This window comes from Orbicella faveolata, unplaced genomic scaffold (genome assembly GCF_042242905.1).
Source record: "Orbicella faveolata isolate gen_17 unplaced genomic scaffold, um_ofav_v1 contig_12, whole genome shotgun sequence".
In the NCBI taxonomy this organism is placed as follows: Eukaryota; Metazoa; Cnidaria; class Anthozoa; order Scleractinia; family Merulinidae; genus Orbicella; species Orbicella faveolata.
This window is the reverse complement of record NW_028301539.1, coordinates 28,411,021-28,435,000: the sequence shown is the minus strand read 5'-3', so window position 1 is coordinate 28,435,000 and position 23,980 is coordinate 28,411,021. Positions and strand designations below refer to the sequence as shown.

Genomic DNA, 23,980 nt, shown 5'->3' with positions numbered 1-23,980 from the left:
GACTACAGAAACTGGCAGTGTCACACAACGTATCAACAAATCGTGACCTCTTCACTAGCATGGACTTTGACACTATGCATGTCTGACTGTAAAACCTCGGTTGCTGCTGAAAAATGTTGATTTTAGCAATGGACAAAGGTTGAAAGTCAGCTAGTGAAATCATTTGTTTACGATGTATAGTTATATATTAAAGTGAGAGCGTCGAACGCACTCTCATAATCTCTGATTACTACTAGTATTTAACTCTTCCCATATGCAGTTGGCAACACGACAAGAACGTCTTGATTCATTAACTTGATTCATTGATTCATTATTTTCTGCTCCCTCTTTGGTTTGAAATTCAACTAGAAATAGACTGGCACTTTGTTAAAACATCAGTAATATGTGCACTCAACTCTTCCTCTGACTCCAAATGTGGAAGAATTATTTTTCATTGTGCGGTAAATTACCGACTGCATGGGAATTTAATCGCTCATCATCAAACGTAATAGATTGACAGTTTTCTTGCCTTTCCCTCTTTTCGACCAATGGTATTTCACTTCTCTCAGACGAAGCAGAAATGAAAAAATTACAGAGATCAGGGCAGGCTCACTTTCTTTGCACCTCTTCACCAGACTCCTTCCCACCGGATCACTTTTCTCTTTGCCGCTCGTGCATGTGACTTAAAGGTGAGCCTGCTCGTAGGCTAGGAATTTGTGAGCTTCTAAAATATTTTTAATTGACTGATTCATCGAGGAGTGGGCCCTAATTAGAGATCATTTGTTTGGGTGAGCAAGCTAGTGTCTTTTGCCTTTTTGGAGTTTGTCACAGTTATTGCATGCACATGTGCAGACATGGAATGCAGTTTTGTAAAAAGAGTCAAGCAATCGTAAAGATATTCTGTATCATGTTTACTGTAGGTAATGTCGGTTGGGATATTGGTCAAGGGTCGGTCCATAGTCGACCAGTATATCGGTCAACAGTTGGTCAATAGTTGGTCAACAATTGGTCAACAACTAGATGATAGTTGATCGATACAGTGACAAACTGTTGGCTGAGTGTTGGTTGATATTTCGTAGATGCATCTTGATCGAGTATCAGTCATACGTTTGTGGTATATCGGTCAACTGTCAGTGGTATATTAGTCAACTGTCAGTCGAATATCAGTCATGTGTTGAGTATCAGTCAAGTGTGTTGATTTAGCAACTGAATCCAATGGCATATTGGATGTATTCCATTTCTTTCAACTGATAGTTAACGGATACTCAGTGAATTATCAGCGAAGTGTCGGCGAGGTATTAGTGAAGTATCGGTAAAGTATCAGTGAACTAAAAGCTATGTCAGCCGGGTCTCGATGGACTATCGATCGATTATCTACTGACTACTGACCGACTGTTGACTGATGTATCGACTGATTGTCAACAGACTGTTGACCAATATATTCGTCGAGACTACCCACAAAAAACATGATCTGATATTCTTAAAGGGTGTGGGAATAACTCCTTGTGTTCTGTTTGCAAAGTCTTGTTCCACAAGAAGATGCTAACAACTTGGGTCATCATAATTACTAAATTGTTTCTCCTGTAATTCCACCACTCACAGTTGTACATACATGTACTCTTTAAGTCATCAAGACACATGTGCAAGTATGGTGTTGAATGAATAGGACGTTCCATGTAGAATTATGTTCATAAATCTTGAGTCTTGCAGTGTTTTGATGCAATAGTATTAGTGAAGAAACTTCATAATTATCCTTTTTTCCCCTTATTCCAGAGAAACACAGAGAGGAGACTTTGTTTTCTATGCTGACCGTTTGGTGAGTGAATGCCATGGTCTAATCATAATGAATATGCATGTGAAAAAAAGACTCCTGTCCTAAACCGAAGGCTAGAGCCCGTACAGGCAGAGCTTCAGTCAGTATCTCTGTTTCTGTAGCATGAAGCAATTAGGAGTCTTTCTAGTAACCCATGGATGGGATGCTAGTCCGTCGCAGGGTTAAACCTCAGCATTAATTTCACTGGTACCCATCTCTACACCTGGGGAGAAAGGGCCACAGCTTAATTACTCTAGCAAGGGCTTGAACACAGACTGCCAAATCCAGAGTCCTGCATGCATGCTTATCATTATGCACATGTCTTCTCTGTCTGTGCAATCCTGTCTCAAAACCTGTCTCGTCAGTCAAGGTTTTTTTCAAAGTAGCAAATTGGGATGAAAGAACACCTACAGCTTGTAAACAATATAAAATTCTGACCTTTGTGAGGAACTTTACACTGTTTTCAAGTTGTAAGGTATTCTATTCATTCAAGACTCTTGAAGGGAACCTGGTGTTGGTAGCAGCCATCCCAACTCCAGGGTGGCCTTTGTGGAGACGTTGTCAACTTTGTTGTTAATTTTTCTATCTTGCACATAATTTTATAGATTAGACTTGTTGTTGAAGAGGGCTTGAACCAGCTTCCGTATGACAACTGCACTGTGAAGACTCCGACAGGTACGATTTTAATCAGAAATCAATGAGAAAAGGAGGTTTGGGGGATCACGGGAGGATGAGAGAAATTTCTTGATAGTAAGGAAATGAATTGCCCATCAAAAGTTTGCACATAGGTAATACTATCATTAATGTTACTGTGTCTAAGGCAAGATGCCTTATCTGCTGACTGCATGGTCATGAATTACATGTACATGTACTTGAAGTGTGCATTGTAGAGCTGGGGTTCAATACTTCATTAACAGTCTTTGGAAAGGTTACATGGATTGTACATGTATGTGCTGGGTTAAACTTGATCTTAAACCTGTTAGATTTATATTTACTAGGATCATGTTTTAGGTTACATGTATGTATCAAAATTAATTACTGAAATTAACATTATTTAATGAACTATTGGAACAGGAGCATCTTATGAGGGGTTAGCTTTTCAGAGAGGAAATTGTGGTGTCAGCATTATGAGAAGTGGTAAGTACCTTAATTTTAATTTAGTCGGACCGTAGGTTAATATGCTTCTCAGTCACTGAAAGCAGCAAAACTTTTAGCTTTCAGTTACTACTATTCGACTGAGTGCATGATACATTATTATACACATGTGTAGGCTAGCTTGTGAGTTTTTCAGTATAAATGGAATTTAAATTTAATAAGTAGAATTCCATTAAAACTTACACAGTCTTATGTGTACCATTTCAAGTCTTGCTGAAGCAGAGCTTTCACTCACACTCAACTCTTCCTCTGACTCCTTATATTGTTGACTGTCGACATTGTAAGAACCTGAGGTAAATTGTCTGACTCCATGGGGATCTAATCGCTCCTTGTGAAACATGACAGATTGACAGATTTCTCACCTTTCCTGCTTTTCGGCCAATGGCATTTCACTTCGCACAGGCAAGGTGAAACTTTACAGAGATCAACTGATCAAGGCAGGCTCACTTTCTTGGTGCCCCTTCACCAGACTACACCCCCGCTCTTCGCCGCTTGTGGGTGTGGCTCAATGGTGAGCTTTCTCGTGAGCTTATCCAGGAGAAATTGTGATACTTGTGCTGACAGCTCTAACTCAAAACATTTAGTGGGCTTTTCTATTACTTAGATGCATTTATAAAGAACTTCATCATTCATGAAGCTGCAGACCATGTCATCAGGCAGGCTTTTGCAGTGTTTAACATCTACATACATCTTTCATTTCTAGGAGAAGCAATGGAAAAAGGATTACGAGATTGTTGCCGGTCAATAAGGATAGGAAAGATTCTTATAAAAATGAAAGATGAAAGCAAGACACCAATGGTAAAACAGCCAATAAAAATGTATAATATAATTATTGCGATTCAATAGAATTATTGGTATAATTTGGTGTACTAATTTTCCATTATTTCATACACGTTATTATAATATACAGCTGTATTACCATGCACCAGAAGAAAGAAAAGTATCAAATTGTACCTTGGCAGGATAAATGTAAAACTGATTTTTCTGGTTTGTTTGACTTTGATATCCTTGTTAGAGCTCAATGGTTAAATTATAATATAATAAATTACCATTCCTCTAGGCTACTATAATAAAAGAAAATGTGGCAATGATATGCTAGCTTGAATGAGGTGCAATGATGTTATTGAAGACCAAGAATATTGATTGCATTTGTCTTTGCTACAGTTCCATGTCACATAGTCAATTGAATAATCTAGTTAAGATTATTATACTTGTGTATGTTCAGTAGTTAATGTACATTTTGTCCTGTTTTGTATGTCAGGTTTATTATGCAAAGTTTCCTCCTGGTATGGATCGAAGGAAAGTCTTTCTCATGTACCCTCTGCTAAGTGAGTGGCATTTCCAGTAATTTTATGGAATAGTTCTGTTGGTACAAAATAGAGCGTAGAGTCATCAATGTGCATTGCATAACAAACATGTACATGTACTAGACACTTTTTATTTACTTTGTCCAAAGTTTTTGTATATCATGCAAGGCACCGCAAAGTATGTTTTTTGCTGGCCACTTCAGATCAAATCATTCTCAAACATGTTCACTAAGCTCTTGCTATTGTCATGTTTACAGTTGTACCATTGGGGTAATTTTATAACATTTTTGAACCTCTATTAATTTTCTCGTCGTAAGTGCATTTTTTGTATTTTAGACATGTAGCAGTAAGTGTTAGTAATTATTATTAAATTTCTAAATACATATTCTACCTTAACATGGTAACACATTCTACCTTAACATGATTAACTTAACATATTATACCTTAACATGCTTGTTATTTAATATAGAGGAGGTGCAGTGGCCTCATGGTTAGTGCACTTGTCTCCAGATCGAGCGGTCCGGGTTCGAGCCCTGGCTGGAGACACTGTGTTGTGTTCTTGGGTAAGACATGCTCACAGTGCCTCTCTCCACCCAGGAGTATAAACGAGTACCAGCGAATTGTTGGGGAAACCTAACAAATTGTGGGGGAGTGACCTGCATGGTTTAGCATCCCATCCAGGGGGAGTAGAAATACTCCTAGCGTCTTCATGCTACAGAAACCGGGATAAGCTCCAGCAGCTATGAGTCAGTCGGCTCCTAGGCTTCACTTATGCTTAATATTTAGTATGCTTTGGTGACACTGTAGTCAGCCTGATATGCTGCTGAAGTGTACAAAAAGGTATGATTAGGTTTTTACTGTGTCCATACCAAATTGAAGCCTTTTGATTTCAGCAGATTCAGGAGCCACTGTCATAACAGCTGTAAGGGTCCTTCTAGAGCATGGTGTAAAAGAAGAAAATATCCTACTCCTAAATGTGTTTGCTACCCCAAAAGGTGAGAATCTTCTGTTTGTATCGTGGGCTAAAACATCAAAATTAAATACATTTTAGGGCTCAGTTTCTAGCATTGTATGGAAATAGGCCAGATTTTCCAGAATGACTCAGAAATTTTAGGTGTTAATTAAAATCCAAAACAATTTTGTGGGGGAGTATAGCACTGGACCCCCTTGTTTTGAAAGTGGTGGCCATTTATCATCTGTATATATCCAAGCCTGGGTATGTACATGTATGTAGATTACTGTCATCTCCCATGCAACACTCGGGGGTTTCATTAAGGGCCAGGCACCAGGTAAATTGACCACCTGTGAAGATGATTTTGCCTGACTGGTTTGACAATCTAAAGAATGTTTTTCTTATATTGAAGTTCAGTTCAAACAGTTTTGCCCACCTGTGAAAACCAGTAGCCTTCCTGCTGGAAGTAATATGTCAAACACGAAAGACTGTGTTTGACCACATTTCCAAACACCGAGAAGAGAGTGGAAAATATGATGTGCAGTGGAGTATTTTTGACGAACTTCAAGGTGTTTGGAAATGTGGTCAAACACTGTCTTGAGTGTTTGATATATCTTCCCAATCGAAACCAAAACTGGAGAAAATGGAGAAATGAAATCATAAAAATCTATGCTAATTAAGATCAGATACCCAAACACTGTCATGGTCATGATTTCCTTTGTTTAAACTTGATGAATTATTAATGAGTTTGAGAAAATATTAATGAACTCCAGTACACTGTGCATTGTATTTACAGTGGACTATACTTTATCTGTTTGAATAGGTGTTGAGCTCTTGCTGAAGAATTATCCATCTGTTACCATTCTGACGTCAGAGGTCCACTCTGACTGCCCATCATATTTTGGACAAAGATATTTTGGAACAGATTAACATTCAAGAAACACTTAGACAAGATCTTGCCCACTGAGCAGTGGTTCCTAGCTACTCAAATGTTCCTATAAAGCACTAGCCCTGCTGTCGAGTACATTATTTTAAATTTTGTACATGGCTTGTATTTGTAACAGATCTAATGTGCACTCTGATTGGCAAACAGTACGGCATTTTTCTCCTGTGATACCCACAGGCTGATTACGAGTCTGCAAAGACAGAGCAAAAAACCATCTATTAATTATAATAAACAACTTATTAACCTTGAACGTTTGGTCTTTATGGGAAAATCAAAAAATCTCAGCTTAGCCATATTGACCTTGCTATCGCTTGGTCAATACAGCATGGTCTTGGTTTGAGATTTTCCCATAAAGACCTCGCTCTTGGTTAATAACTAGTTATTAATGGCCAAATTGACTTCTAGAACAGTATTGCTATCATGATAGCACAATGTTGATGCATTCAGCTAAGAAGTCATGGCACTTTCTTATTTACCGTAACTCCTCGAATTAGCACCTCCCCTCAAAATTGAGTCCCCCCTTTGAATATTAGCACCCCTCCTATTGGCCAAATTTTAAGATAACCACCTCTCCTCGAGTAAGCTCCCCCCTCCCCTCTCCTGTTTTGTGGAAGAGTACTGAGAGAACAAGGATGTGTAGTTTTGGTCACATTCAATCACAAGCAAGTGATTATTGACTCATTCAAGCATTGCACATTGACTGTCGCAAAGGGTGGTAGTGAAGATCTGCTGCTCCCCTCGGTGTTCCCCTTGACTGAGCGCCTCCCTCTAATAAGCACCCCATGTCTTCTAAATTTGAAATAATTGCCCTGGGTGTTAATTTGAGGATTCGCAGTACATTGAAATTACAGAAAGTAAGGTTATTGAAAGATTTTTGAAATCAACACTTTCGGTGACTTGACCCTGAGTTAATTAACAACTATTCCACAAGCGTGCACTGGATGAGATGGTAGATAGCCAATGAGGTGCACAGTGCCAAGTTGGCTATAATCATGTCATATGCAACAAGTGCGAGTGGAATAATTGTTTCATTAAAAATGTCCCCAAATTATAGAAAACGAAAATGAAATAAAAATATAAACACCCCAAAAAATAATCTCACATGGCTCGTGTACCATGAAAACTCTTGAAGTGCATTTTCCAATGATTCAGTTTTTAATAATCTCGGTTCTTCTGTTTTAGTGTTGCTGAAACCAACTCTGTTTTAGTGAATAGAAGCTATTGAAAGAGAAGTGGTTGTCTAGGGACAGGGAAAACTGACAATGCTGTACAGTAACATGTACAACGTACAATAATATTATTATGCCTGACTGGATAATTTATGTATACATGTTATTGTACTACACTAATTTACTTTAATTTTGTTACATGAATTTCTTGTAATTATTTCTTGAACAAGAAACTCTTTCTCCTGAATCAATAGTCACTGAACTAGTAGGGAAAAACTTATAAATTTAATTAATTTCTGAACTGGTATTTTGCTGTACTATAGACCTTGTTGCAGTTGGTGGTGCCATTTTGTAGGGCTGACGGAAATTATTAATATTATCTAAGAATAAATAATATAATTTCAATCAGTAAAGTATCTTTAAAAGAATTTATTTGGTATTTAAAAACTGAGCATCACATAAGGTGGTTAGCTGCATTGTTCTAGTGTATCTCCAGCTTTGTGTACAATTTAAATTTTGAGATCTTAAAAAAATATATATGTCTGACAGTCTTAATTATACATGTATGCACATGATATGGGGCACAGCCAAAAAAAGATTAATTTCAATCTGTTATATACAATAAAAATAACATTGGTTGTTGTTATAATTATTTGATGGCTTGAAGGCTATTCATTGTTGCATCAGGAACTGGTAGCTGCTCTGACCTGACATTTGGAATATTACTATCAGATCCTAATAACAATCAACCAACTTTCAATGGCCTTTGAAACTTGGTTGACAAAAATTTCTCAGGCAACAAACCTATAAGCTCTTTTCCAGTTCCCTCCAACCAAATTTCAATGTTTTAGTGATTTTCAGCTTGGATAAATTAGACCAGCCCAAGAACCTAAGCTAACCTATTTATATGCTTGCTGAATCATGCAAAGTGCTTAAGTTTAGGTCAGAAAAGCCTTAAGCATCCGGAGGTCTGGGACCCAGTATGTTGCCATGGTAACAAAATTATTAATTTAAACTCTTATGGAGCACATCAAACATTTCTCATACAGATTACTTGAGATATTGTTTTCATATTATTTGATTAAAATTTGGTTGTTTGGTTTTATGATGTCACCCACTGGCCTTGTTAATTTGGATATTTAAAAAAACTTGAATATCTCTGGAAAGATAAGGGATATTTGAAATTAGTAGAATTCTACTAGTATACTAATGCAAATACTGTAATCTGATTGCTTGAGCCATTGAACACTATCAGCCATTAGTGTGCAGTGGCTGGAGGTTGGCTAGGAAATGACGATGCTTGTTTCGTTTTTCTGAAGTTTTGGAGGAAAATTTGGATGCAAATGGATAATTAAATTCCCGAGTACTCTAAACAAAGGACATTCACGGTTTCTTGACTTTTAAAAAAGTTGAAATATTGAAAAAACTGATGCGCACGTGCGTACAACTTCAATTTTAAATGACAAGTCAATCAGAGAGATCTTTTTCTGGCACAAAGTTTAATGATACATCAAGAAATAATTGGAAACTGTTATTTGAAGAAAATTTTAGTAAGAATTCTACTAAAACAATTAGATTATTCACTCTCGATTTCTATGAGGTGATAGTTGATGAGGCCAAAGGCCTCATCAACTATCACTTCATAGAGATCTCGAGTTCATAATCTAATTGTTAATTAGTAGCCACTTAGCTGTGTTCTATTGAATATGCAGAAATCTGATTGGTTCTCATTGTTTTCTATTTGGTGCTAGACAACGATCGAACATGCACTGGCCTTGAAACTGAACATTGTTTTTAAAATACACATTCAAAATTGAAGGTTTTGTGTTGTAATCCTTTAGAGTGTCTACTAAAACAATTAGACTACTTGCCCTCATTTCCTGATTTTTTTGCTCATAGAAAACTCGGACTCGTAGTCTAATTTTTAAATTAATAGCAAAGAGCATATTTCTTCTTGTACAAACCTCTTGTTAAAATGTTTTTAAACGACAGGACAGACAGGAAAATTTTTTCATTACAGTACGGCACTTTTTATAAACAACTCTATCACATGCTTTAATTTATTAACAGTATTTTATTTGCTTACAAGAGGCTTATCCTTGCAGACTTCAACAGAAGTTAAGCAAATTGTTGAGGAAAAGTTGTTGAAATGGTGATTTCCTTACGACATTTTGTGAATTTCCCTTGCCTCCACAAACTGCCCAAGCTAAGTCTATGGATGCAGCAGGGTTCATTCTTTTGTGAAATTCTTATTACTGTATCTATTCCTTCCTTGAGTGGCCATCTAAGAGAGTTACTAAAATTGCACTTACAGTGAAACCTGTATTAAGCGGACCCCATATTAAGCGGACACTAGCTTAAGTCCCAAAATTTTCTTCCTACATTTACTGTAAAATAAACCTGAATTCAGTGGACACCTGTTGAGTGGAAGTGGACACCACTATTAAGTCATTTTGTTGCACAAAACCTGAAATAAGTGGACATTTCAAGGGCTTTTTACCACTAAAGGTTCAGCTGAGACTCCTTTAACATTGTTCAGTGATAAGTTGATTATTGCAGATTGATGCATTGATTGACTGGACATTGTACTATGCTAGTCTTTGATCTTACACTCTCAGGTTACGCTGTGTTACAAAAGGCTTAATAATTAAGTATTATTCCACAACATATTAGAACCTGTTTTGAATGGACACCCTGTATTAAGCGGACACTAGTGAGGGTCCCAAGGGTGTCCGCTTAATACAGGTTTCACTCTACTTGCAGTTCAAATTAGACCACTAAGAATGCAGGTTTCAATATTCTTTTACTTTTACACTCGTCTGTTACATATTTGTACAAAACATAGTTTCTGATCATGCTAATTTGGAAATGCTGCTGGTAACACTAGAAAAACAAGTAACTGAAATTTACAAAGAGTAAAGAACTAATTCAGAGAGTAAATAAAGATCCCGACAACACATTCAAACCCATAGCTTACACCAGCTACAAGCCAGCTGTTTAAATTCATTTTTAAATATCACTGATAAGTAATGAAGCACTGGTTAAAAAGTTCAACATCTTGGTTGAGTTGGTTTTCTAAACTTGGCAACCAATAGGACCAAGAAAGTACAAGAACAAGAAACCTTAAGTACACCTTTCAATGATTTATCAGTATCTGAAAAATTTTAAGAAACTCGTAGAATTTGACTCTTTAAAATAGTTGTTGAGAAATGCCATGTTAGTAATAACTTACAAACTGAGCCAAAAATAGAAAACTACAAACTTATCCCTGTCAGTTGCCCCGCGAGACACCTGAGGCCATAGAAAACTACACGGACTGGTATAATTCAAATTTACCAGGTATCAAAATTACTCTGACTGGGCATTGCAATATAAATGTTTGACTTCAAGACTTCCAGTCTAAATTGTGGTTAAGAGCTTTCCTAAAAATTTAAGAATTATTTTTGAATAAGACCATAAGCCTACAGCCACTCTCTTCCTACATGTAGCTGAATCAACGAGCGAGAACAAAACCTTGGAAATTAAATGTATACTATTATACAGTATATATTTTGCTAAAACCTTCAAATCCTTTATGTTGTTTCCGTTCAACTGGAAAGTCACTCATAACAAAAGAGAGAATTCCATTGTGCTGAACTGTTTGACATTCAAGACATTATTGCTGCAGTGAAGACATGAACAGCATTTTGTAGCTCGATATGGTTGTGGCTGCCCTTGAATCTGAAGTTCAATGGCACAGGACTGATAATATCATTAATTTTTAGTAAGTACTATTAGTAGTATGGCTTAAACCTATGGTCTCAAATTTACCGTGGAATTTGAAGTACAAAAATAAGTGCCATTTTTTTGGCTACAAGCAGGTTTTGATATTAAAGACTGGTCACTACTCAGTTGAACTGTGTTGTAAGTGGCTGGTGAGCAATTGATTCTGCCCTTTTAAATATTTTTCCAGTTTCTGATGTCACAATGCTACTTTAACTTCAGAAATTCTTCTAAAGTTTCTTCTTCAATAGCTGCTTCAAATGCTTCAAAGTCCTAAAGAGAGCACAAGCAAGATAAAATAACATTTGGTTTGACTTGACAAAATTTCTGCACTTTTTTTCTGGCATTGTACAATTAAATGTGGCTATTTATGTAATTTAGCTAAGTTAACTGTGAAACAATATTGCTGGCCAGCAGTCTCCGTCAGGGTGGTGTACAAGGTGGCTGGGGATTTTTGCAGAGCACCTTGATTTTTACAGTTCAGCTTCGGATATCAAGTTACTCTGCATGTTTTTCACTGCAGGACAGATCTCATTAAGCTTTTCTCGCAGCCCACCCATATCCCTTGTCTCCATGGTAAGTGTGTGATAAGTATCCTTTGTTTTCACTGTGTTTTCAGTGTGATAGTGCCTGGTGGTTGCCACTCACAGGGTTGTCATGGATACCCTATGAGCTCAGTTCAGTTTGCTCTCCGGCTTCACCATCCTTTCAGGCACTATTCCCCAAGTGCATCTATTGTCAATGAGATTATCATAATTTATTTTTCACTATGCATGTATCATTCTACATGAAAGCAAACTGTAAGCACAGTCCAGTAACCCTGTCCTGTTTGGTGTTTAGAGAATAATATCCCTCTTTTGACAGATCTAGAGATAATGAAAGTTAAAAATGTTCTGCACTCCACAGGGGCATGCTTATTTGGGAATTTTTATGATGATGTCACTGAATATACATTATTTAATTACCATTTTGTATATCACTAAGCAGGTTGACCTGATAGCTAGAACAGTCTGAAAAGTCTATGAAATTAAATGTAATTTTTGAGTTGACATACCCCACAGTACTCATCACCATTTGCAATTTGAGGAGCTAATGCTTCTTCATTTCCAGCAAGCTGCCTCATTTTTTCCAAAGCAATATCATCTTGTGCCACATCAATTACATCAAAAGGTAGCTTCTGTGCCTCAAGTACAGTGCGGATACGTTGCTGACGTTTTTTAATCTGGGTAGAAAGCAGCAAGTTGGCAAAAAATACTTTTATTAATTTATGGCTCAACATTCAAAACCAGTTGTGTTTTTGTTTATACAGTACTAATGGCAAGTTGATTTCTTTGTTCAATGCAGTTGATCAAAATTTCAAATGCAACCCATCAAACCCAAAACTTTAAATTGTGTTTGTAGGCTTCATTCTTAAAATTAAAAAAGAAAAATTTGCAAACTTCTCCAATTTGCCACAAACCAATGAAAAACAGAGTTGGTTGGTCAGTTTGAAAAAAAAGAGAACTATTCATTGATATTATTTTATAAACAGAAAATTCAGAGTGAGCCTTGATTAATAACATCTTCCCTTTGACTGCCAATTTGCATGGGACCACTATACCAATCTAAAAGGTGTTTTAAGACATTATTTTACAGGCTTGACACATATGTAAGAGTCAATTAAAGATGTATATGAAAAGCACTAAACTTATGATGATCATGCAAAAACTGGAAGCAAGCAGTTCATCACAAACACGTTTTTCACTTTTTAAAAAAAACTGGGTCAGTCAGGCGATTGAAAACGAGTCATTTCATGGGATCCTTAAACCATTATTTTCGTAATATATTGTTCCAGAAAATATCCATACCCTTTCCACGAAAGGTTTTTTAGTTTGAACCCCCAGCCCCCCTGAAAATTCTGGTTTAGCTTCGATACTTTCATCCCCCCTTGGAATTCAGTTCCGTCAGCCTTCCTTTGGTTGGCCGCATATGGATATTTTCTGGAACTACACAATTTGAGAAAGCTTCCTGCTAGGATTGATTCTTAGAATGCATATGTACCAAAATGCCTTGTCTCTGTTTCAATATTATGAGATTTTTGCCTAGAAATAGGAGGGTACTGACTAAAAGAAGGACGAGAATTATTTTTTTGACAATACTTGATGATCTTGAAGAATTATTTCCAGCCAAAATATGTAAATAAATGCATTTCAGCTGGCAGCCTGTCAAAGCAGGTGTGCCTGACTTGTTTGGAGTTAGACATGAATCTAATTAACATTCAACCATTTGAATCTGAGAGTCTCATTTTATCTTCCTGATTTTTATAGGAATTAACATCGGAGAAGACTCTGCTCACTTGGTATAGGCTTCTGAATAAATCTTGATTTAAATATTGAATTGTCCCTTTCAGTGCAGTCTGAACCGAAGAAATTGTGAAATATTTTTTGAAGCTCACTTGATTACTTGGCACGGACGAATGGTTGTCTGGCATGGTTTTGATAGTGAAATTAGTGTCATGAAATTAAATGAACCGAAAAGAGGCATAATGACATAAAAGAATGCTTGTTATTTACGGTGAAGACTTAAGACGATTTACATTCTGTTGTTAATTTAGCTTTAGCTCACAATACACATGCACACTAAGAGCTGAGGAATGTGAGTAAATTACATACTGGATTTAAAAAATCTATAATTCGACAACTCGGTTTTTTTTTTTCTAGTCCAAGTTGGAAGAGTATCAATAAAATCAAAACTTCTATCGAAGAAACCTGCAAAGAAGCTACTGTAATACGCTAGTTACAATACACTGCTGTGTAGTCCTCAAAAATGAATTTAAACTCAAGTTGAGGCTCTTTGTTTGGGCTTACTTTGATCCGAAAAAGTGCCTAGTAATGAAATCGAAGTACAGAATTAAAACTTAACAGTCTTAAACATTGCACTGTTGCTTAAAACTAGAACATGCTCACCTCTTTACTCCCTGAAATATCGGAGAAGAATAAAGTGACTTTCCCAGTCATGATTCAAGGACCAAGAAACCGGTGAAAAGGATGAAAAGCGAGACAGTAAAGTGACCCCGTCTTCAATCAACGACAACTCCCCCTGCAGCTGTCAACAGGCATCGCTTACCACTGCTCGGACGAGGAAAACTGGGCGCTGAATATCGGGTTTCATTCTCGTGTGACTGTCTTGGCGTCGACCAACATTGAGGCGAGAAGAAATTGGCCCATATAAAAAGATCTGTCGATAAGAGATTAGCCCAGCAATCATCGCTGGTAGGCAAAGGATTACAAATTGCCGGTGGATTTGTTACCTGCTCAGGCGGAATTATTCATTGCGTGACGTAAAAAATTGATTGGCATCTAGACAAGAACTGCCATTTTTGCATTCGCAAGTTGAAAACACACGTCCCTCGTCAAAAATTATTGCACTTGGTGAAGGAAGATTCCACTGAAGCTTTTCACGATGGGTGAGAGGATAGTATATTATTATTCTTCCGTCTCTAGCAACCTAGAGGTGAGTTTGGCTTTCAAATGTTTTTTTGACGCTAAAGTGGTGGGTGTTGTTTGGGCTCAGGGGAAAAAATGCATATTTCCAACTGCAAATAGCGTTTTATTCGGTGGCTTAGCTGTAGAAAATAGGCAAGGCCGAGGTATTTTGCAAATTGCGAAGCGCATTTCTAGCGTAACATGATAAAAACATGGAATTTTCCGTTTGTCGAAAAGTGCAAGGAATATGGTGGCGCTCGTTTCCGCAACAGTTAAGCTCACATGCAAATCACAATTCATCGGAAAACAGAATTTTTAATGAAGAATTTTAATGGACGAACTTATGGTGGACTTGTAAGTGCACGTATCTCTGCAATAAGTGCTTGAAAGAGTTTTGTAACGTGACGTTAATTGGTCTGTGTGATAAGGAATATGACCTCGGGGGTTCTGAGAATTACTCGGGCGTTAAAAATAATGTAGAGGTGTGGAAGACTGAATCATTGGGCGGAAATGATTTATGTATGCAGGAATTTTACTCGATGTTTAACTTGTCGTTATTCTTTATATGTGTTGGACATGCATTACATACTTGGACAAAATCCAAGAGAAGGAGAACAGTTTGAATAAGCTTTTAGGAGTCAATCATTCAAGTACTTTTAAAGATGATTTCCAGTCCGTACTGCGCACTCTCGAGAGTTGTTTTGCGTTTTTTGATTTGTGTCGTGTAAGACATCACAAAATGTAAACATTTTGCAACTACTTACATAAAGTAAATTCAAAGTTTCAAAACAACTCCCATTACGGATGCAAAGCAGTTGAAGCTTTATGCTTCGTTCTTTCTCTTAACACTAACACTTGATGAAACAACTTCACAGCTGTAAAAATCAATGATGCTGTTGGAAAAAGAATTTGAAAGGCCTCGAAGATGTGGTTCATAACGAATAACATTGATTTGCATTCCACTGAGTGAGAACTTATAATGTTTATAAACATTAAGGTGCTGAGACTGTGCAGTACGGACTGGAAATCATTTTTTATAGTGCAGATGAGTCTGTAAATGGTTATTATATAATTACTTGGTAAGGAACCCTGTTGGTACATGTAGGCATAGGTCTAGTCACAGCACTTGACCAGGGCTAGCATTTTTTGTGCTTACACCACCGACTCCAAGTCTATTGACCAACCAGGCAGACTGTAACCCAGGTGTAAACTACCCCTAACAGGCCACTCCATGACAACAAATAGCAAAGTTGGGCAGACTGGTAATTGCTAATGAGACAGGCGAGTGAAAACGTGAGCCTGTTGAAGTGGCAGGATATAGAGTCGTGCGTAGTTTGATGGCTATGCAGAAAAAATCTCAGATCTTTCAGCTCAATTTTCGCGTAATCCGGTTCCGTCAGTGATATTTTTTTGGCCATATTTGGATGTAGCCGGATGTTGTCGATATATCATACGAACCAATCAGAACACTATTTTTCTTTGTGACGTTACGAGGCTTCAATATTTGGTCAGCTCTCCTGCGTCCCGAACTATTTTGCCTACCATTCTGCTTTTTGAGGTGTATACATCTTGGATTTGTTGTGATTGAATCGTACAATTGTTAAAGCTCAACAAGACCTGAGTTGTTTTTTGGAATGAATTCGAGTGTAGTTTATTTGATTCGGAATAACACTAAGGATTTGTTTGCCAGCTCTTCGACGAATTATTTCGGTAAGTAGTTTGTCTGACATTCTGCTTTTTGCTGTGGCTACATGTCCGGCAGCCGGACAGGTTTTTTAAAATACTCTGTGTCTGGCAGTGAGACTTTTAAAAAAGTAAAACAACATAACAAGAACTTTGTGACCGGTGACCCCAAGAGGAATCAAACCCGGGTCACCTCTATGACAAGCGATACCCATTACCACTGCGCCATGGCAACCGGCCTGCAGCCTTCCGAATTCGGACACGGATTACTTTGAAAAACCTGTCCGGCTGCCAGACATAGAGACGCAGCGTCTGCTTTTTGAAGGTGAATGTAAAAAAATATAGTAAAGGATCAATGAGGTGCATGTAACTTCGATTTAACGCGTTTTCACGGAGACAAAAGTGTTGAGCAGAGAACAGTGTTAAACAAGCTTGCATGTAACATGACAAAGATTATTGATGTTGTTTGTTTAATTTGAACATGTTTTTAAAGGATTATTTGCAATCAATTCGGTGAGTCGCGGTAAGTTTTTAAGAGGCGCCCACTGTAAATTTCAACTATGGCCATTTGGACCAGAAAAAATCAAATTCCTCAAACTTTCTCAGATGAATGGTCTAGATAAGTGACTCACAAAAATATAACTTTCAGTTCAATTCGATTCGTATTTTAGCGCTGGGGCCACCATCTTGGTTTTGCCCCTCTGAGAGGGCATTCAGCGGCCATTTTAGGGCACATTTCTAACAATTTGCCATACAAAGAAAATGATCTAAATCCAGGTAAAAACCCTTTATTCAAGACAAGCAAATGTTTCTTGTTACATTGAGAGGTTGTTTTGGCAATTTGATCGTCACCTGATTTTTTTACAGAATTTTAAATTTCTTCCCTTTCAGACTACTCACAAAGCGCCATAAAAAAGGCAAAGTTTAAAGGAAAATATCGCCAAAAGTACATCACTTGAGATCCCAAAACTACCCTCCACTTAAAGAGCAATTGTCTCACCTGTAAAAACATGCAATAAAATTTTGGGGCAGTTAAAACTGTAAAATGTTAGAAGAAGAAGTTTAAGCTGTGCTTTTGTCAACAAAGACTGCCGTCCTAATTAGCATAATAACGTGAAAATAACGATGCGCAGAGAAAATGATGTATTCCACTTACCTTGCGACATGTTGACAACTGGATGTTCCACGATGCCTCATGTTATATTACCAGTATGTTTCAGTCACGTTTTCGGTGATTAGTGTATGAAATCACTCTCAGACATCGCCACAGTTAAGCAGATTTCAACTCTCCGAAGCCCGCTTCATAACATCTATCAATATTATTCGTCTTTCGTCTCATAAGCCGCCATTTACAAGAAGTTTAACAATTTGCTGAGATCCTAACTGACCCAGAAGTCTGTTATCAGCCTTTAAAATCCTCCTCTTAATCGAGGATTCTCATCAAGAACTCATTAGCTCAGTTCTGTTTTGATCTGTTGTGCACCTGCCATTATTCCGCAGATTGCGTTACATTTGACAAATGCACATTCCAACAGGTAGGGGTAGGGCGGGTAGGAAGTGAAAATGTAACCGACATTAAAGCCATTTTACGCATTTCTGTGGCTAAACCAGTAACTGGCTTTCCCAGAATGATTTGAACATGAGCTTCTGCTTGCAGGCATTTTCTAGGTTATTTTTGCAGGGTAGGTTGGGGGGGGCATGTATTGAAACAAAAAAAAAAAAAAGAAAGAAAGAAAATGATAGACTGTATCAGGTCAAAAGATTATGATCTGTGTATCTTGATGAGCTTTATCAGTTCATCAGTGAGGCCCTTTTAGGGGTTTTCAGGATACTGGATATTTGGGTAAAAAATTAATAGGATGCAAGAAATTTAGGGGAAAAATTAATGGGGTAGAGCATGTTTAGATCAGATAAAGCGGGACAGTTGTGTCTTTCGCTGCCGGAAGTGCCATCAAATTTTGCAAAAGACAACAGTAATGACTACCCCCAGTTTTCTTTGTAACCCTGGCTAAGATCTACTTTTTCCACGCTTTCTTAATCTGGCGGAAACATGTTTGTATTTTGTAGGCATCATTCGTTATTAGCCTGAGGCACCCCACAGCCACTAATGTTGTTCAGTTCTGTGATGGAGCACAGCTGCATGTCTGCACAAGACTAGTTTTCAACCCTATGCAGGGCGCTTTAAAATACCTGCATCTATCAAGTGAAGTACTAATGTTGACTCTTAGCTTTTTAAAGACATTATAGATGCATTTAAGGCACACAAGTTGAATGAGTCATAAGCAATTGGATGAGTTAACTGACATTTGTCAAAAATATCTGCAGCTTGATTCTCAGCGGCTGTTGTGTCTTCTTGGAGGACTTTCTCCTGTCTGTTTCTGAGCTTTGAAGCCGTTCTCAAGAGGAATGATTAAACGTGGCAAGGAGTCAGGAACTCATCACAGGTGAACCGCCTAATTGTGGCCTCATCTTTTGAGTGCCTCATCTTGTCCGCTACATTAATTGCTTCAACTTTTATGGTCGTCTCCTGAACCGAGAAAAACTTTTCTTCAAGGTAGTTTTTTGTGTTTCATTGAAACGAGTGGCCTTTTTCATCACTTTCAGAGCCCAGCCTTTAGGTTTAATTTCTTCAGCAGGGACTGGAAGAGTAGAATTTGCTAGGACAGGGTGAACACCACGATTGTCGCTCTATCATATTTTGGCCTTGTCAAATAGGGTTTCCCTTTCAGGAACAAGTCAACATGAACCATACTGTAAATTGTTCTTCAGTACTTTCTCAGCATTTCCTTATCTGAGGCAAAAGTGGAACCGCTTAGAAAAAGGAGTTTCAATACAACGCCGCTTATCACTACTTCTTGCGCACTACTTGTCAGTCTGTTGCCTTTCGCAGCATTTGATGGCATTTTGGGCAGCGGAAGGCACAAGTATAATGCTGAACAAAAAAAAAAAGTAAGAGGCTTTTTATTGGAATTCTATCCATATTCTATTTGTAATAAATGAAAATTCTCATCAAAAACTAATGGCTGTCAATGAGATTTATAGGATAGTTGTTTACAAATATAGTGTGGAATGTTGTGCCTCGATCTCTTTGCAGACACAAAGGTTGTAATGTAAGAAATTGGCGTTAAACAGTACAGAATTCGGGACACATTTAATTTAATTCTCTGTTTATTTCTCCAGCCCCGTCTTTATCTATCTATTCAGTGTAACAAGTGTGGGCTTCAAAATTACTAACGAGGAGCTGCGTTACCTAACTTCAAAACCCCTAAAATCTGATGCAAAACTTTCATATTCCATCAAGATATAAATACTAAGAGTCCAGAATAAATGCTTATAGCAGTTGACATACTTTTATTTTATCCTAAATAGCAGACCATTGTTGAGACTCCATAGTGGGAGGTGGGGGGGGGGGGGGGGGGGGGGTGTCGGTGTATCCCTTATCCTATTAATTTTTGTCCTAAATATCTTGTATCCTGTTAAATCCAGCTCAACAATTTCCTACTCAATTAACGTCCTGTTTTACGTGATCTAAACATGCTCTATCCCATTAACATTTCCCCTAAGCTCATGTTCAAATCATTCTGGGAAAGCCAGTTCCTGGTTTAGCCACAGAAATGTGTAAAATGGCTTTAATGTCAGTTACATTTTCACTTCCTACCCGCCCTACCCCTACCTGTTGGAATGTGCATTTGTCAAATGTAACGCAATCTGCGGAATAATGGCGGGTGCACAACAGATCAAAACTGAACTGAGCTAACGAGTTCTTGATGAAAATCCTCGATTAAGAGGAGGATTTTAAAGGCTGATAACAGACTCCTGGGTCAGTTAGGATCTCAGCAAATTGTTAAACTTCTTGTAAATGGCAGCTTATGAGACGAAAGACGAATAATATTGATTGATGTTATGAAGCGGGCTTCGGAGAGTTGAAATCTGCTTAACTGTGACGATGTCTGAGAGTGATTTTGTACACTAATCACCGAAAATGTGGCTGAAACATACTGGAAATATAACATGAGGCATCGTGGAACATCCAGTTGTCAACATGTCGCAAGGTAAGTGGAATACATCATTATTTTCTCTGTGCATCGTTATTTTCACGTTATTATGCTAATTAGGACAGCGGTCTTTGTTGACAAAAACACAGCTTAAACTTCTTTTTACATTTTACAGTTTTAACAGCCCCAAAATTTTATTGCATGTTTTTACTGGTGAGACATTGCTTTTTAAGTGGAGGGTAGTTTTGGGATCTCAAGTGATGTACTTTTGGCGATATTTTCCTTTAAACTTCACCTTTTTTATGGCGCTTCATGAGTAGTCCGAAAGAGAAGAAATTTAAAATTCTGTAAAAAAAAATCAGGTGATGATCAAATTGCCAAAACAGCCTCTCAATGTAACAAAAAACATTTGCTTGTCTCGAATAAAGGGTTTTTAGCCGGATTTATATCATTTTCTTTGTATGGTGAACTGTTAAAAATGTGCCCTAAAATGGCCACTGAATGCCCTCTCAGAGGGGCAAAACCAAGATGGTGGCCCCAGCGCTAAAATACGAATTGAATTGAACTGAAAGTTATATTTTTGTGAGTCACTTATCTAGACCATTCATCTGAGAAAGTTTGAGGAATTTGATTTTTTCTGGTCCAAATGGCCATAGTTGAAATTTACAGAGGGCGCCTCTTCAGTGATTAATGGTATATGTTTGGTTTGAAGTTTCTGTTAATTTCAAGAACTTTACTTAGAGGTCATCAAAAGTGAACTCGTTGGTTCAATTTGAGCTGTCAACACGTTGACTGAAATTTACTCTCAAAGAGCGCTTTTGCTCGAATAAACACCTGAATGAGGTTTTCCAATTATGCGATTCAATCGCAACATATCCAAGTTACATTCACCTTCAAAAAGCAGAATGTCAGACGAACTACTTACCAAAATAATTCGTTGAACGGATGGCGAACAAATCCTGAGCGTTACCCTGAATCAAATAAACAACACTCGAATTCATTCCAGAAAACAACTCAGGTCTTGTTGAGCTTTAACAATTGTACGATTCAATCACAACAAATCCAAGATGTATACACCTCAAAAAGCAGCATGGTAGGCAAAATAATCGCCCAACGAGGTCCCGCATGCAGGATTTTTGAAAATACAAAAAAAATTAAGTGTTTAGCATTTTGTTTACTCACTGAGTTGAAAAATAAACAATGTTGTGTTCAATTACAGCACTAATTTGAAACATTAACGAAAAGAAATTGATTTGAACACCTGTTATACTAGAAGTATCCCAAATAAATATTACAAAATTCAACCGACTCTTGTTTACTAACTCAATTCACTCGTTGGCACTTACCGATAGGTACAACTGGTAAATACTTTACTTTAGTCAGAGCTAATTTCAGGGAAATCTCTCCGACCAGTTTTTTGCCGTGGTAAAAAAGCTAAATTTGGGAAAATCAAAAATTTGCTAGTACGTACAAACCCTACTCTCTTTCTTCCACTTTTTTGTGTGTTTTAAATTTTGTATTCTGTAGCATTCAGTCAAATTTTAGTAGACTACCTCATACAAACACAGTGTTCCAGATAAGTGGGAGGCCTCAGGTCAAAAACCTAACAAGGTCAGCTACATAGCCTGACAAATGAATAGAAAATTTATAATGATTTGGTGAGAGGAGTGGGATTCAATTGACCCATTCAAATTCCTTGTCGACACCCAAACATGAAAACTTATGTAGAACCCTGCAAACATATATACATGTAAATTATACATTCTTTTAGCATCCCTAAAAAGGCCTTTTCACGGTGAATATCAAGAATTTAATGTACAGAAAATAAATTTTAATTATTAACTAAAGTAAACAAGGGGAAGAGCTAGAAAGACTAAATGAGTACTTAGTATATTTTATCCGAACCTATTTGGATGATCAAGATTACCTAAACAAAACACGGGTACTTTAATTTTGGATTTAAATGATTTACTTACTATCAATAACAGTGATGGTAAATGGTATTAATGCAATACGTTTTGACAGGGCAAGATTGGCATTTTTCTTTGCGATCCTGAGACATTTTGACTCTCTAAATTCACGAGACAGGAGACTGTAAAGACAGTGTTTCAAATGTGAGCGTGAGACATTCTGACTCTAAGACATTTAATGCCATTTGTAAAAACAAAAAAGGACTTTGAGACTTGCAAAATATTGAGACACCAAGCAGCTTTATGAGAAAATCAAGACTATGAGATGCACATGTATAAAATAAAAAATGAGACTGTGAGACCCATGAAATTGCAGGAACCATGGTTTCAGAAGACTATTTGCCACCCCTAATAATCAATAACAGCAGTTAATGATTATTAACAATATATTATTGGTCTTCTTTTCAGTTAAAAAAGCAGCAGCAGAAGATAGAGATGATCCTGGACAGCAAGAGAGTTGATTACGACAAAGTAGACATTGCTGGTAACGATGAGGCAAAGCAAAAAATGAGAGAAGTAATGGGTGATCCCAAAGGTTTGCCACCTCAGTTGATAAAAGGCAACACTCATCTTGGGGTGAGTTTCACATTGACCTACAACTTAATAACATTTTTTGCTTCAGATATCTTGTTTTCGTTGTACTGATTCACAGTCATTAGCCTGAAAGCCAGTCCATATTAATTAATATTCTGTGCACAATTATTGCCACGTACAAACAGTTTTACTTATTGATTCCAGACATCTGTTGAAAAGGCTTTTATTTGAGGCTATTTCACATACATTTAGTGTTGGTGCTGGCCTAATGGACTGCTGCGTTTACGTGTGACCTTATGCGTGCGTGAGCCCAAATACTAAAATGTACATTTAAATTGAAATATTGCCAGTTGAAGCAATTAGGGCTGTCCCCTTCATTTTTGCAGATTTTCTGCCCCCATTGGTCTTACTAGCCATAGTTGTAGCTTATCTCAGGCAGTGCCAATTGTATCCGATTGGTGTACACATCCAACTCTGTCATCTTTCATTTGGACAAGTTGGTCTCTTTTCATAGCAATACCTGTACAATTAGTTCTTTCAAACTGTTATTGAAATTGCAACTCCTACATGTAATGTAAATTGGATGCTTAAGATTGAACTTTGCACTTAAGTGATTGTATGAGAATCCAAACATGCTACATAAATTTGTCCTTTTTTTTTTTTTTTTTTTTTTTTTTTTTTCACTTTTTAGGGATATGCAGAATTTGAGGAAGCAGTCGAAAGCGAGGAACTTCTAGAATTTTTGAAACTAAAATGAGTGAACTCAAACAGTGGCACCGAGTTGTAATGTCAAGTTTAACACAGCCGAATGACTCAACTGTTAAGATTAAGTTAATATGATAGAAAAGCAAAAATAATTACTACTGAGCAGTAACTTAAATAGGTGTGCAAGGGGATAAAATTCACCATTATTGTTGAGAAAAAGTTTGAAATACTCTTTGTTGAGCCTTTTTTAGGCTGGTGGTGTTTGGAGTCTGTTGGCTAGAGTGTATCCCTTCTGCTTCTCGCTGTCCCTGTACTTTAAAATGTATTCTACTTTGGAACTAAAACCTGTGTATAAATAACGTGCTGTTTGGCGTCATAAGCAAGCACTTCCATGCTGGGCACATGCTAATTATGATGTTGTATCCCACAAAGTGGCATTTCACTTCTCAATTACCAGCATGAATTGAAAGAAGTCAAATATAATTTTAAGATGGACAGGTAGTGGAATAAACATCACAAAACATGATAAAGACCACTTCCTAATGC

General features: G+C 37.3%; 3 protein-coding genes across 4 annotated transcripts in view; 2 read left to right on the top strand and 1 right to left on the bottom strand.

Moving 5' to 3' along the window:
- LOC110058407 (uracil phosphoribosyltransferase homolog) overlaps window positions 1-7,973 on the top strand; it is a 9,490-nt gene extending 1,517 nt beyond the window's left edge. Inside the window, exons 2-8 of one of the 2 annotated variants that reach the window (XM_089283164.1) lie at window positions 1,753-1,795; window positions 2,398-2,467; window positions 2,867-2,929; window positions 3,651-3,745; window positions 4,209-4,275; window positions 5,151-5,249; window positions 6,030-7,973. In XM_089283164.1, coding sequence (XP_089139290.1) covers window positions 1,753-1,795; window positions 2,398-2,467; window positions 2,867-2,929; window positions 3,651-3,745; window positions 4,209-4,275; window positions 5,151-5,249; window positions 6,030-6,136 — 544 coding nt within the window. In that variant the 3' untranslated portion in view covers window positions 6,137-7,973. Of the gene's footprint in view, window positions 1-1,752; window positions 1,796-2,397; window positions 2,468-2,866; window positions 2,930-3,650; window positions 3,746-4,208; window positions 4,276-5,147; window positions 5,250-6,029 lie in introns of both variants that reach the window. The other variant, XM_089283163.1, reaches the window with a different exon arrangement.
- Window positions 7,974-10,105: 2,132 nt separating this feature from the next.
- LOC110058777 (SH3 domain-binding glutamic acid-rich-like protein 3) lies at window positions 10,106-14,183 on the bottom strand. The gene is made up of 3 exons (XM_020765439.2): window positions 14,029-14,183; window positions 12,138-12,305; window positions 10,106-11,356 (listed from the first exon to the last, which is right to left on the bottom strand). The coding sequence occupies exons 1-3, from the start codon at window positions 14,077-14,079 to the stop codon at window positions 11,291-11,293; spliced, it is 285 nt and encodes a 94-aa protein (XP_020621098.1). The 5' UTR covers window positions 14,080-14,183; the 3' UTR covers window positions 10,106-11,290.
- A 55-nt stretch (window positions 14,184-14,238) lies between these two features.
- Window positions 14,239-23,653, top strand: LOC110058766 (SH3 domain-binding glutamic acid-rich-like protein 3). Its single transcript, XM_020765428.2, has 3 exons — window positions 14,239-14,575; window positions 22,604-22,771; window positions 23,421-23,653. The coding sequence occupies exons 1-3, from the start codon at window positions 14,525-14,527 to the stop codon at window positions 23,484-23,486; spliced, it is 285 nt and encodes a 94-aa protein (XP_020621087.1). The 5' UTR covers window positions 14,239-14,524; the 3' UTR covers window positions 23,487-23,653.
- The last annotated feature ends 327 nt before the right edge of the window (window positions 23,654-23,980 follow it).